The sequence below is a fragment of the Mandrillus leucophaeus genome, unplaced genomic scaffold (assembly GCF_000951045.1).
Source record: "Mandrillus leucophaeus isolate KB7577 unplaced genomic scaffold, Mleu.le_1.0 Scaffold263, whole genome shotgun sequence".
NCBI lineage: Eukaryota > Metazoa > Chordata > Mammalia > Primates > Cercopithecidae > Mandrillus > Mandrillus leucophaeus.
This window is the reverse complement of record NW_012102732.1, coordinates 1,715,511-1,724,198: the sequence shown is the minus strand read 5'-3', so window position 1 is coordinate 1,724,198 and position 8,688 is coordinate 1,715,511. Positions and strand designations below refer to the sequence as shown.

The 8,688-nt window shown below is 46.1% G+C and overlaps 1 protein-coding gene across 3 annotated transcripts in view; it reads right to left on the bottom strand.

The window, feature by feature from the left end:
* Positions 1 to 839: 839 nt before the first annotated feature.
* The window catches only part of USP7 (ubiquitin specific peptidase 7 (herpes virus-associated)), a 71,139-nt gene continuing 63,290 nt past the window's right edge, over positions 840 to 8,688 (bottom strand). For all 3 annotated transcript variants that reach the window (XM_011984195.1, XM_011984197.1, XM_011984196.1), the window contains 10 exons: positions 8,363 to 8,516; positions 7,877 to 7,944; positions 7,298 to 7,406; positions 7,127 to 7,204; positions 5,753 to 5,853; positions 4,413 to 4,512; positions 3,803 to 3,922; positions 3,556 to 3,627; positions 3,305 to 3,395; positions 840 to 2,862 (listed from right to left, as the gene is read on the bottom strand). In XM_011984195.1, coding sequence (XP_011839585.1) covers positions 2,756 to 2,862; positions 3,305 to 3,395; positions 3,556 to 3,627; positions 3,803 to 3,922; positions 4,413 to 4,512; positions 5,753 to 5,853; positions 7,127 to 7,204; positions 7,298 to 7,406; positions 7,877 to 7,944; positions 8,363 to 8,516 — 1,000 coding nt within the window. In that variant the 3' untranslated portion in view covers positions 840 to 2,755. The remainder of the gene's footprint in view (positions 2,863 to 3,304; positions 3,396 to 3,555; positions 3,628 to 3,802; positions 3,923 to 4,412; positions 4,513 to 5,752; positions 5,854 to 7,126; positions 7,205 to 7,297; positions 7,407 to 7,876; positions 7,945 to 8,362; positions 8,517 to 8,688) is intronic.

Genomic DNA, 8,688 nt, shown 5'->3' with positions numbered 1-8,688 from the left:
CCTCCCGAGTAGCTGGGACTGCAGGTATGTGCCACCATGACCGGCTAATTTTTGTGTTTTTAGTAGAAACGGTTTCACCACACTGGCCAGTGATCCACTTGATCCTGACCTCAAGTGATCCACTCGCCTCGGCCTCCCGAAGTGCTGGGATCACAGGTGTGAGCCACCGCATCCGGCCCAGGTGCTACAGGTTTTATCGCATTTGCTTTAACTGTGAAGGTGGTTTCAGAGTTGAGACTTTAAAACTACTCACAATTTCCATCCCTGGCACCATAAACATTTGCCTCACAACAAATGAGCAATATTATGTATGAAGCCAAATGTCCTTGCTGTCTTGTGAAAGAGAAGCTGGGTTAGGGCCTCCATCAGGAAGTGATGGTGTCTACACGTGGCTTCTCGCCACTATCACGGCACCCATGTTGCAGGGGACTCTGCAGGACGCCATTGTGTCACCCTTGGGCTTTGCTCACAGCGTGAGCCACTGGGCCTGGCTGCTCTTCTCATTTTGAAACGAGACTGCTTCAGCTCGCTGCTCCTGTGTGCGAGGGCGCGGAAAGGGCCACTGTGACCACAGGCCCCTGCTGTCACACAGTGGTTTTTCAGGCCCTCCGCTGTGAGGACTCAGAACGCTGTCAACAGATGGCATCCACACCCCATAGAGGGAGAAGACACAATAGTCCCAGGGTTATAGTGAGGCCGGGGAAGGGGAGTTCATTTTTCTTTCTTTAAAATTTCAACTTGTCTCCCCAAAACCAGCTTAACAAACTCAAACTCCTGACACTGTAACTGGGAGTGCGTGGAAAAGGGAACACGGCACACGACGGAAACATTACAACACGTTTTTTGGAAAAAGAGTCATTTAATATCTCAAGGGAGAGTAGGAACTTTGAGTTACCTAAGACTACAGCCAACCCCCAGCCCAGAACAAAAACAAGACACCTTAATGTTCGTTCAAAGACAAACTCACAGCGAACGGCTCTCGCACCACTGCTCTAACTCCTCTTTCTAGGGAAGGAAGGAGGGAGGGAAGGGCCAGGTCCCCGGGGGCCCTCACTCCCTGCTTTCTATCACACAGGTCACAAGGCAGCTCTCAGAGCAGAAGGCACACACACTGCAGTGGAAGTTGAGAAAGGAAGTCACTCCAAGGTACACACTGGCCCAGAGACCAGGAAACCGTGCCACAGAGCTGGAAGGCAAGGCCGATGGGACAGTGCGAGGATCACGTCCACGACAGCGCCTGCCGCCCCAAGGGGCCTCGTGACACGTCAGGTCACATCTCCAGTCACCTCATTTGTACACAGCTCCCTCCTGGAAAACCTTTTATTTCTTAAGAGCAAATGTGACTAGTTAGAGGCAAAAAAAAAAAAAAAAAGGAAGAAAGAAATGAAAACAAGAGACCCTGCCCCCGCAAAACGGAATTAGAAGGAAAAGTACATTTCAGTGAAACCTTGTTACAAATGCCAAGGTTTCCCAGGCCTGTTTCCAGGGAGAGTAGAAATCTTCCTCCACTTCCACGTCACTCACTGAATTATAATTTTTATAGAAAATTTTATTCAACATACAACATTTTCCAGCAAAAAGGCAATATACAGGAAGAGTTGGTGTACACTGCTCCCACAGAAACAACCCAAAAAATACCGGAAAAGGATGAAAAATAAGAGTGATTTGCTGATTCTATTTTACTGCACTCAAAACTAGACACGCAGCTGGCATTAGCTCCAAAAGAAAAGGAAACGGGGCTGCGACTGAAATAAAACTACACATAATGAATATCAACATCAGTGAAATTCACTTGCAGACTCACCCAACAAAAAGGAACCTCCTCCCAGTGGCAAATTGTACATGTTCATTCATTAAATATACAATTTCATTTTTCCTTTTTTTTTCCTTTTTAACTTTTTTACAAAGTCAACAGCGTACTAACCCCTAGTGAGCATGCCTCTTGCTAAAAGGCTTTGTTGTTGTCTGTTCCACTTTAACGAAATTCTATGTATAATTCTTTCACCTGCTCGTATGAACTGTTGAGATCATAAGTCTGCCGAGGCAGCAGAGTAAACCTTAATTGAATTTAACAATGTTCTTGATTTAATAAAAAAGACCCCCACGATGTCTGTCCGGACTGTGTTCAGTGCATCCACTTTGCAAAGGGGCTGCAGACAGTAGTGGCTGACGACGTGAGACGAGTATATTAAAAAGCCCCCAGGCAGCTGGAGGAGGAGAACCCGAGGAAGGGCCGACAATGCACACAATGAAGGGAAGAGCGCTATTTATTAGGTTGTGAGTTTCTCTGTTTTGCCTTTACAGATGCACAAAAGGTCATTGAAAGTATAACTGAAGGAAATAGGTCGGACGAGCCTAAACACAAGACTTTCTAGCTGCAGGGCTGGTGCACGGGACCCCAGGAAGGCAGCCGAGCCACTCATGCCCACTAGGGACAGCCCAGAGACCTTGAGCCAGGGACCCATGATCCGCTAACCTCTTCTCCCCCATTGCGCTGACAGTTGCCTTGCACTGTGGTTACCATAAAATAACTCTCATTGGCATCCAAGCTTTATAAAAACACCTTCATTTTGCTCAAAAAGGGCAGTCAATAGATACAGAGAAGCCAAACTGAACAGCCTCAATAAAATAAAATTAACACCAGCAGCGAATCCTCTTGCTGAAGACTTCGGCTAGAGGGCACGTGCACCAAAGTTCTAGGCTGTTAAGGGGCCACCCACACACCGTCCTCGCCTTGAACACACCAGCTTGGAAATCAGTTATGGATTTTAATGGCCTTTTCAAGGTAAGTGTAGCGACTCCTCTTTGGGGCTTTGTTGAAGTGGTCGAGCCCTAGCCAAGGCCGAGGATGAGACATATTACCTGGTGGGGACGAAGAAAAGCAAGTGAGGCCACAGAGCAGCCCTGGAACCCCTCAGCGGGGTGGTGGCCAGTGAGGCATGCATCCCCGTAGCTCCCCAAGGGGTAAGTTTGCGGGGAAGCCAGGACCTGAACTGCACGCCCACCTGGAGCTAAGGAGGCCCACACCCTGACTGCACCTCACAGCCACTGTCCTCACAACCCTCAGTTTCAATCACCCTGAACACACGTCCAAGCTTCTCTCCTTGAAGAACTCACAGGTTACAAAGGATGTAAGGATCTGTTAAGAACTCATAGGTTATGGAATGATATTGCTCCTGGTTCCACAGGTCACCCAGTGGAGAGAGAAGAGCTGGCACTTGCCCCTGGGGCTGCCCCTCCCAGCCCCAGATCACTTGCTTCTTAGCCTGAAACCCACACCAGCCCCCGAGGGGAGAACCCTTACCGGGCTGTGGCTCAAAGTCTTTCAAATTTACTTCATACTCGTCTTCATTTATGTACTGGTGTCGGCCCATCATTACAATTGCAAATTTAAACTAAAAGAAAAAAAATTAAAACTCCTCCATTATTTCTGTATATCAGCAAAACTCACATCTCTGGCAAAAAAAAAAAAAAAAAAAAAAAGCCTAGGCCGCTATGCTAGGCAAGGCTTGAGCCTGTGGCCCGTCAAGCCCCCAGGAGGCCCCAGCTGCACACCTTTTCAAACTCCTTCTCCTGGATGTCCAGCAGGCTCTGGATTCGCTTCATCACTTCTCGAAAATGCTCACCCTGGAATGGCAAAGGACACGTGCTCACACGGTCACTGCCGGCACCCCCGGGCCACGTCACGTGGCAGCCGCCAAAACCAATGCCCAGCCCCAACAGGAGCACAGATTCAGCAACAGCAGCCACTCAAAGGCTCCAGGTTTTGATGCGAGCCACTTGGCCAACCACAACATCATACCTGGTGTATCCTCAGCAAAAACGGGATTCCGAACGTTCCGAAGACCTCTTTGTGGAAATGCGCCACTGTGACAAGCATCTCATTCTCTTTATCTATGTCCACCTGGTCCAAAGGGATTTCCTGGGGACATGGACGACAGACACAGTTCTGTAAGTGCAAGTGATGCGGTCAAAGTGTCCATATCTCAATTCTCACACTACTCTAGCCTGGAGGGTAGAGCCTGTTTTTGCTAAAAATGCCACACCTGGATCCAGCCAGAATGATGGGCGCTCATGGAAGCCTCAGCCAGAAGATATCCAAGTTTCTTCCTCCTCCCCCAAAAAACTGAATTTTAAGACACCAAATACTGTTATTATTCCAGTCCCTGTGGAAATGTCAACAGCTCTAAATCCAAGTGATCCACAGTTTCTGTCCGGATTGGGTTAGTAACCCAAATTGAGGACTAATCTCTCTGCAAAAACACTGCAGGTCCACCCATGGAATCATATACCTCAATTACTGGTATATAAACACAGTCCAAGCTACTTGCACACTTTGCTGTGATATTTAAACATGCAGCAGATGGGGCTCATGAATACTCTTTGGTGCCAATGGTGTCGGGGACAGATACCTCTATTCGAAACGTCCGACTTGTTGCAGGAGATAAACATTCTAATAGTTCATCTTCTTGATGGACACCGATGATTTTGTAGCTTACAATTTCTAGCAGCCTGAACAGAGAAGAAAAAAAAAGTGGGGCAAAATGAAGTATGTATACCCGCATAAAAATAAAGTGGTTTTCTAGAAAGAAATAAAGTTACCATGATATGTTTTTTTTTTTTTTTTTGAGACACTCTTACTCTGTCGCCCAGCCTGGAATGCAACAGCGTGGTCTCAGCTTACTGCAACCTCCGCCTCCCAGGTTCAAGCGATTCTCCCACCTCAGCCTCCCGAGTAGCTAGGACTATAGGTGTGTGCCACCACACCCAGCTGATTTTTGTATTTTTAGTAGAGACAGGGTTTCACTATGTTGGGCAGGCTGGTCTCAAACTCCTGACCTCGTGGTCCGCTCACCTCGGCCTCCCAAAGTGCTGGGATTACAAGTGTGAGCCACCTCACCCAGTCTTTTTTTTTTTTTTAAGAGGATCTGAAATATCAGAAACAGAGACTGGGGGCAAGGCAAGCAGAGGGGGTCCCCTCGAAGCACGAGATTAAAGGGCTTTGCTGGACACAGGGGAAGTGGCCACATTTGGGCAGAGATGTACAGACTGGGCCTCCGAAACCTGTGTAAACTTTTCTCACAAGGAATTCACATTCAGTTGATTGAGGCGTTTTCCTCACTTACTCTTATTATTAGGTAACAGATTAGGGTCTCACTGTTTAATAACTGTTTTATTAAAACTAAAGAAAATTTGGGAACCAAATGCCCCCAAAGGCCATTTGTCCTCCAAGCGACTACAGGTCAACGTAGCGAGAATCATTCCCCTCTCTCTGAAATAAACAATCAATTCAGGGGCTTCTTTTTACAGCCCAAATGCTGGCTACATGGATCAGAAGTGATTCAATCTGTCAAATACAAAATCAAGAGTCACCCTTTCCAGTTTCAGTTCGTCATTCAAATGGAATCATACGGTTCCTCTGTTTGGCTTTTCTATGGGAATCACGTCTTTTGACTACAGCTAATGTTTATGCAAGGCGAAGAAGGACAAACATGGCTTAATTGTGAAACATGCATAACCCTCTGCACCACACCGCCTTGATGGTTACCCTTGAGACTTGAAAAACTGGAGCAACACTGGGTCTGTGTTGAGTTTCTGTGCAACTGTCTTTGCAACCTGAGGCACACCCCACTGAGTCTGGGAATGATGCGCATGGATTCTGGCTGGGTGATTTCCACCGACGCGGCTGCAGAGGTCAGCGTTACTGCCACCCCTAACTAACCGTCCACATTTGGGCTCAAGAAATACTTGCCTAAGTTTCCCTGATGCTTTCTCCCCAAGCTCCACGGCCTTTTTACATTCTTCTAACAGGTCCCGGACACACCCATGCTTGTCTGGATATAGTGTTATTTCCTAAGTAATGAAAAGATAAAATAAGTGCTTTCAAGAAAGCAAAAAGTCTGCTACCACAAAGGAAGAGAGGAGAAAGTTGCATCATTGTTCTCAACTGTCCCCAGCTGGCCCCCATGTTCTTGCTCTCATTCCCACCCCAACTCCCTCATCTGTGAATTCACTCACAGTGAGAACACCGGCCCTAACCTAGAACCAACCAAATACTGACAGGAGGTTAACAAAAGTGGCCTTGATGCAAAAAGCCTGTCATTTACAGAACACCTTCTCAGGAAATAATCCTGAAGGGTCACCCAGGGCCTTCCCAATTCTCAGCACAATGAGAAAGGAATGCTGGTCCAGATACAAGACCAGAGGCAGACTGTGGGCCTTCGGGGAGCTCAGTTCTACAAAGGTGAGGCTATTTATGTCTCGAATTTTCCCTCTATATTTGTAGAGCTAGAAAGGGTGAGAGATCTGGCATCCAAATAGGTACACAGACTTTTTTGAAGAACCACCTAATGCCTGTAATGCCAACACTCTGGGAGGCCTAGGCAGAAGGATGCTTAATTAAGCCCAGGAGCTCAAGACCAGTCTGGACAATACAGTGAGACCCTGTCTCTAAAAAAAAAAAAACCATATATATATATATATATACACACACACACACACGTATGAATGAGCTGGGCGTGGTGACATACACCTGTAATCCTAGCTACTTGGGGGCTGAGGTGGGAGGATCACTTGAGCCCAGGAGGTCTAGGCTGTCGTGGGCTGAGATGGTGCCACTGCACTCCAGCCTGAGCGACAGAGCGAGACCCTGTCTCAAAAAAAGAACCACCTAAAATGTGGCTGGGTGTGTCTTCTGTTTGGAGTAAGCATGAGACACTGGAGCTGTCTACACTAGCAGCTTGGGGAGTAAGCGCACAGTGGAGTCAAGGCCCACTCCATTCACAGGCCTGCTGGACTCCCTGAGACCAGGCCGTGGCAGGAATAGCTGGAGAAGGATCCTCCCCCTCAGCCAAGTGGCAATGCATAAGCATCACAGTGGGACCTGGAAGGGAAGGGCTGGCTTCCGAACAAATGGTTCCTTAGCTTAACGTGTGATGTACCCAAAGGCCTCACGAGGTCTTGCCAGGAGGCAGGAAAGACTGGCCCAGGTCGCCCCCAGCCCCTTTCACGTGCTGTTGTTTACAGTGCTTTTTTTTGGTGTCTTAGTTTTCAACGTCTGGGGACAGGTAGAAACAATAAGCAAATTCCAATAAAAATTAAAATTTATAGTATTAAAAAAACTCACCTCTTCCCTAAATTGGCTGTTTAACCATATACATTTAAAACTTCGCCTGTTCTCAAAGTCTGTGATTTTCATCTTAAGCTATTAAGAAAAGAAAGATTCACGTCAGATACCGTCACCAAAAACCCAAGCCTTCTCTTTATTACCCATAGTTACATTAATTTGGACTCATACCTGCTGATAGTAAAGTTTCTTAGGTTGTCTAGGCTTGAAGAATTGTAGAAGATCTCTTAAAGTACCTTCATAATTATGTCTAAGAGGATTACCTGGGCCATCCCTATAACTACACAAGAAAACAGCATATAAATAAATGACTTGTTTATTTGCCTACAAACAAATATCTGTGAGTGAGCATAAAAGCAAACCGCTGGCCTTACATCTGGACTTGAAATTTGGACCTAGCATGGGGTTTAATACTCCTGTTTCCCGAGAACTAAGTCCCACTCGCTGTCACACTTGAATGCTCTCTGCCATAGTGACAAAAGACCCAGCAGCCTGGCAGGACTGACCAGCTGGACACATGAGAGATGCACTGAGGATGTATCTAAAGTCAGTCTGGCTTTGGATGAGGCTGTCAATTATTTTAACATCTCAGAGTAATGTGGTCAAGATGTGAGTGGTGACAATTCTGAAACTAAGCAAGAAATGGCATGTCAGGTGAAATGGCGAGCTAATTATTAGTTCCAAGATGTTTCAATGAACTGTGGAAAGCATGCAATCAACACCAAGCAAGTGTCCGTGCATATGACTTACCCTTGTGACTTGAAAAACTGGAGCAACATTGGATCTGTGTTGAGCCTCTGTGCAACTGTCTTTGCAACCTGAGACACAGAAAGGAAGGTTCATATTTTGGGGAAAAAATTGAAACCTGGTCATAAACTTCACGATTAATTACGTAAAACGTGCTATGAGCAGCCTGAATTTAAATTCCGTAGAAATTTATTAAACAGGAATAAACTATATTATTCCTTAATGTATCACCATGGGAATAGCATATCTGATGAAGATAACTTTGAAAAGTTTTCACTTTTAATGGTGAGGTCTACAGGTTCTTTTCTGATGGCAATTATTCTAGCTCCCATGGCAGTATCAGCCTGAATCCACTTCAGTGGGAGATTTCCTCAGGCATAGCCCCTCCTGAACCAAAACCATGAGAGAGCTTCTTCGACAAGCATTTTAAGAAAGAAATTTGTCTTTCTGGAGTGGGATCTGAAGAGGAAAGGAGCATTTATTAAATACCTGAAAATAATTCATTCTATTTGATAACGTAACCACAAATCCAGGATCATTAGGGATTGTTTTATCACAGAAAATGACATCAACGCGGTGGTAGAGATCTCGGAAATATTCCTTTGCGGTGGGTAATTCACTGTTATCATTTTCAGGGTCATCCCTGGTGGGGGGAGAAAGTTTGCAGTCTGAATCAAAGACCATGGCAGGGGGTAGCTGGTAAAAATGGCATCATCTTTTACACAACAGTGACACCAACAGGCTCTCTTACAAGATAAATTCAGGTTCCCCTTTGTAAGCGAGGCAAGTATGCAAGGGGATGCACTGAGCCAGGC